Source organism: Bombus impatiens, unplaced genomic scaffold, assembly GCF_000188095.3.
Source record: "Bombus impatiens unplaced genomic scaffold, BIMP_2.2 scf_0203, whole genome shotgun sequence".
In the NCBI taxonomy this organism is placed as follows: domain Eukaryota; kingdom Metazoa; phylum Arthropoda; class Insecta; order Hymenoptera; family Apidae; genus Bombus; species Bombus impatiens.
In genome coordinates this window covers 116,170-121,494 of record NT_176622.1, presented here as the reverse complement: position 1 = coordinate 121,494, position 5,325 = coordinate 116,170, and the positions used below count along the sequence as shown (strand labels likewise).

Sequence of the window (5,325 nt, the reverse complement as noted above, 5' to 3'; positions counted from 1 at the left end):
AATGAAACAATATGTATACATACATTTTCAGATAATATATATAAACATATTTTGTAACAAATTCATTCAATTACATTTATATTGTTTTTAAGAAGTGTTCCGAAGTTTTAATAATATTTTTCTAAAAATTCATTACAATTTTAGATTAATCTAGATTAATTTAGCTTACTCTAGTTTAGTTAAGCTTAATGTATTCCTTTTGATTACAATGTCATTCACTACAAATAACTAAATAGAATTGTAAATATTAGATATATTCGAATATATAAAAAAAGAAGTCACTAGATTCGAGTCATATGTCAATAATAAATTACACAATTTTGCTTAAATAATTGAATATCTTGGATTTAACGCTTAAACGTGATATATATATTTATATTAGAGAGAAAGTTTTTTTTCTGCATGTACATAATCCTAGATAATTTATTTTTATATTTTCTATATGTTCGTTTTTCTTGCGTTTGTTATCTGAAACTTTAATTGTAACTTTTATGTACGATATTTAAATATTAATTTATAAAATAATATTCCACCATTTTTTCTTGTGGTATAAGAATATAGCTATATCATTTATTTGTAAGCAACTATCGTATATCAAAAATTATCTGTTATTTCCGTAAATGTATCTGTATATAATAATAATCGCAAAAAATATTTCGTACATATTTCATAATTTTATATTGCAATATTTTTTATTATTATTTGAATGAAATGTTTAAGCTACAAAATTAATATATTTTGAGCTATTTTGAGCTAATATATATTAAGCTAAGAAATAAATATATTTTGTAGTTAATAGTATGTATTTTATTATAATAATAATACTTTCTTTTCGGATATGTACAGTTTATAAATGCATTTTATGTATAGTATGAAGTACCAGATATATAGCACTTTAGTAGTAACTCGCCATTATTCGTATTTACATGTACTGCGATGGTGGACTTTACAGTAAGGAAGGATGCAAATTAATGTATGTTGAATACAATTTGTGTAAATATTTTTATGGTATAAACTAAATAAGTAGCTTCTAATCTTAATTATGTTAGTTACCTTAGTTACCTTACCTAAGTTGAAATTAAATAATTTTTGATGATAAATGAAATAATTAAAATTTTGTGAGATTCCAATTCTGTTGAAGAAAATGATAGCTATTCATGTATAAATGTAACGAGTATAAGAAAAAATTGATGCAAAGTTTCTATTATTTGAAAATAGAATCTAAAAGTTCACAATATGTTTACGTGTTAAAAATCTTCTGCAATTTAATTAAATTAAACAAATAATGTTGATAGATTAGTAATGAAATTAATTGGATTTATATTTTATGATGTCAAAATGAATGCTTAATATTTTATTATATATTCTACATATAGAAATTTGCAGAATTTATTTTCATATTTATTTTCGGAACTTTACTTTTTGTTAGGTACATATTTTATGTAAGGAGTGTTATGACTTTGGGAAGATATTGTTTTTTGTCAATAGTTGACTATACGTCTTTATTATCTAAAAAGTGGTGGATTCGGAATCTTGGAATAAGATCATATTTATCTCAACGTAGTTTCATGTCTCTAACTATACAGCGATTAAACAGGTAGAACACACAAACATACATTCATGTAATATTTATAGTAACCTTTCATTTAATAAAAGTATATTAAAACGATGTCAATGAAAATAAGTAGTGTTTTGTTCATTAATTTATATCACAATTATTTACATGTCCTTGCTTATTCTTTTATTTTAAATCTTCCATTTGCAATTTTTATATGTTTTATAAATATATGCACCAAAGTCAAATATATTGATAATTAATTTTTTAATTTTAAATCTTATAGGATAAACCAAAGATCACTGACAGTTTCATTATTTGCAAATATGGCATCAACCAATAATTCAGGAAATATGCCGATACAAAAAAAGAATCGTTTGAGTTTAGAAAAGTCACCATATTTACTACAGCATGCTACTAATCCAGTTGATTGGTACCCATGGTGTGACGAAGCATTGGAAAAAGCAAGTAAAGAGAACAAGTGTATCTTTTTATCTGTTGGCTATTCTACGTGTCACTGGTGTCATGTTATGGAAAAAGAATCTTTTACAAATAAAGAAATTGCTGAAATAATGAATAAGAATTTCATTAATATAAAAGTAGACAAGGAAGAGAGACCAGATATCGATAGGATATACATGACTTTTATACAAGCAAGTAAATGTGATTACATTGTATTTTAAACAAATATGATATAGATTAAAAGCTATCGTTTCACATAGGCAACAAGTGGTCATGGTGGATGGCCAATGAGTGTCTTTCTTACCACTGATTTAAAACCTATAGTTGGAGGGACTTATTTTCCTCCAGAAGATACATTTAGACAAACAGGATTTAAGACAATTTTACTCAGTGTTGCCCAAAAGGTATAAATATCTTTAGTTCTTAAGAATTATTTGATATAGTATAAATACATAGCGTTTAATAAACAAATCATATTCCATTCAAGTGAATTTAAGACATTATAAATCATTACATATTATAGTTAGATTAATACGTTATATCAATATCGGTTTCTTTATATTTCATATTTTTTAGTGGAATCAATCCAGAAGTAAACTTACAGAGATTGGATCTACCAATCTTGAAACTTTACACAGTATTTCTAAAATTCCAGATTCACTTAAGGTAAATTAATAAATAATAAATTGTTGTACTCTTGTTTAAGCTATTTCGTAAAAGAATTGTGATTATTAATGAATAATGATTTCTTTACATAGGTACATGATATACCTTCATTGGAATGTAGTAAAATTTGTATTCAGCAACTTGTAAATGAATTTGAACCGAAATTTGGTGGGTTTGGCTCTACGTATAACATGCAATCACCAAAATTTCCACAGCCAGTAAATTTTAACTTTTTATTTCATATGTATGCACGTCAACCCAATGTGGAGTCTGTACGACCTTGCTTGTATATGTCTGTTTACACTTTAAAAAGAATGTCTTTTGGTGGCATTCACGATCATGTAGGTCAGGTAAGAATTTTAATCCTAATTAGCTATTAAACAAAATATTCACGATGTTAGCTCCAAAATAATTTGTAATAATGTTTACTATTTTTAAATAGGGTTTTTCTAGATATGCTACAGACGGTGAGTGGCACGTTCCACACTTTGAAAAAATGTTGTACGATCAGGGTCAGTTAATGAAATCATATGCAGATGCATATCTTGTAACTAAAGATAATTATTTTGCCGAAATTGTTGATGATATCGCTACATATGTAATAAGAGATCTTCGTCACAAGGTATTATATTTGCTCTGTTTTCAGAATTATATGTACATTAACATTTATCTATTTTATGTTTTTTAGGAAGGTGGGTTTTATAGCGCTGAAGATGCAGATTCTTATCCTATGCACGATACACATGCGAAAAAGGAAGGTGCTTTTTATGTGTGGTCTGCCATGGAAATTAAATCACTTCTAAATAAAGAAGTTTCTGATGAAAATCATGTTAAACTTTCGGATATTTTTTGTCGCCATTTCAATGTAAATGAATCAGGAAATGTAAAATCGCATCAAGTATGCTATATACTTTTTCTTATTTCTATAATTAATTTCTATTCTATGTCTAAATACATAATCGATAACCTGTTACTTATCAGGATCCACATGGAGAGATGGGACAAAAAAATGTATTAATAGCATACAATGAAATTGAAGAAACTGCTAGATATTTCAATCTTCCAATTGAAGAAACTAAAATGTATTTGAAAGAAGCATGTTCCATGTTATACAAAGTTAGATCTGCAAGGCCGCGGCCTCACTTAGACGACAAGATCATTACATCATGGAATGGTAAAGAGTTACAAACAATATATTTTCTACATATACTTTACGCTAATATATGTTTTTTTAACTGCTAAATTAATAAGCAACCTGGATTTAGGTCTTATGATAAGTGGTTTAGCTTTTGGGGGAGCGGCAGTAAATAATAAACAATACATTGAGCACGCGGCAGATGCCGCAAAATTTATTAAAGAATATCTTTTCGATGAAACCAAGAATATATTACTTCATAGTTGTTACCGTGACGAAAAAGGCACGATTACACAAATGTACGTATATTATCGCTATTAAATTACGCGGCGTATCATAATGTACATTTTAATATTTATTATTTTTAGGAGTACACCCATACCTGGATTTTTAGACGATTATGCGTTTGTTATAAAAGGGTTGTTGGATTTATACGAATCTGATTTAAACGAGGAGTGGCTGGAATTTGCCGAGAAATTGCAACATCTTCAAGATCAGTATTTTTGGGATGAAACAAATGGAGGATATTTCTTAACAACATCGAGCGATCCAAGTATAATTCTCAGGCTTAAAGAAGGTATATTTAAGTATTTTCAAGATAATCTTAGTTTAGCAATTACAGTTTTCATGGTTTTACATGATACGTCTGATGGTTGTGATTGCGTTCAGCTATGAAATCAAAGAAACCAACATTCTGCATTCTCATAGCTGAAAGTAATTCAAATATTTATAGCAGCGCCTGCTCAACGTTTCATTACGTCCAGTCGTTAAGTTCATCAGACTGTGATAGTTGCGTTTAGTATTAGGTCGTAACACGAATGGAAGAAAAAGATCAGATATGTATTTGAAGATTTATAATTTCACATATAGTTTATGACGGAGCGGAACCATCCGGTAACTCGATTGCCGCTGAAAATTTGCTGAGGTTGGCAGATTACTTAGGTTGTGACGAATTCAAGGATAAAGCTGCTCGTCTGTTCGGAGCATTCAGATATTTGCTGATGCAGAGACCTGTTGCGGTTCCACAACTAACATCAGCACTCGTACGCTACCACGATGATGCAGCGCAAGTGCGTGCAAACTTATATGCATCGAGCATATTCAATTTTCAAAAACTTGATGAGCTTTTGAAACGATTGCGTGTATATGTCGTGTTTTAGATTTATGTGGTTGGAAAACGAGGTGCCAAGGATACCGATGAGCTACTTCGCGTTATATATAAACGTTTGATACCCAACAGGATTCTTCTCTTAATTGATCCCGATGAAACGAACAGCGTGTTATTGCGTAAAAACCAACATCTCAGAAATATGAAATCTCTGAATAATCGAACAACTGTATATGTATGTAAACATCGCACGTGTTCGTTGCCTGTTACGAGTCCCGAACAATTAGCAACATTGTTAGATGAACAGAAATAAGATCCTTACTAATTAGTAACTAAGTTTACTAAAAAAGCCGATACTGTATCGTTTTTGATGGTGAGAGTAGAGAAATAGCAAAATAA

At 29.0% G+C, this 5,325-nt stretch overlaps 1 protein-coding gene across 1 annotated transcript; it reads left to right on the top strand.

Moving 5' to 3' along the window:
• Window positions 1–844: 844 nt before the first annotated feature.
• Window positions 845–5,325, top strand: LOC100741577 (spermatogenesis-associated protein 20). Its single transcript, XM_003487863.4, has 13 exons — window positions 845–973; window positions 1,430–1,597; window positions 1,842–2,208; window positions 2,278–2,421; window positions 2,594–2,683; window positions 2,776–3,033; window positions 3,126–3,305; window positions 3,372–3,581; window positions 3,665–3,857; window positions 3,949–4,117; window positions 4,187–4,395; window positions 4,689–4,888; window positions 4,979–5,325. Exons 1-13 carry the CDS (start codon window positions 927–929, stop codon window positions 5,237–5,239), a joined length of 2,496 nt encoding a protein of 831 aa, XP_003487911.1. The 5' UTR covers window positions 845–926; the 3' UTR covers window positions 5,240–5,325.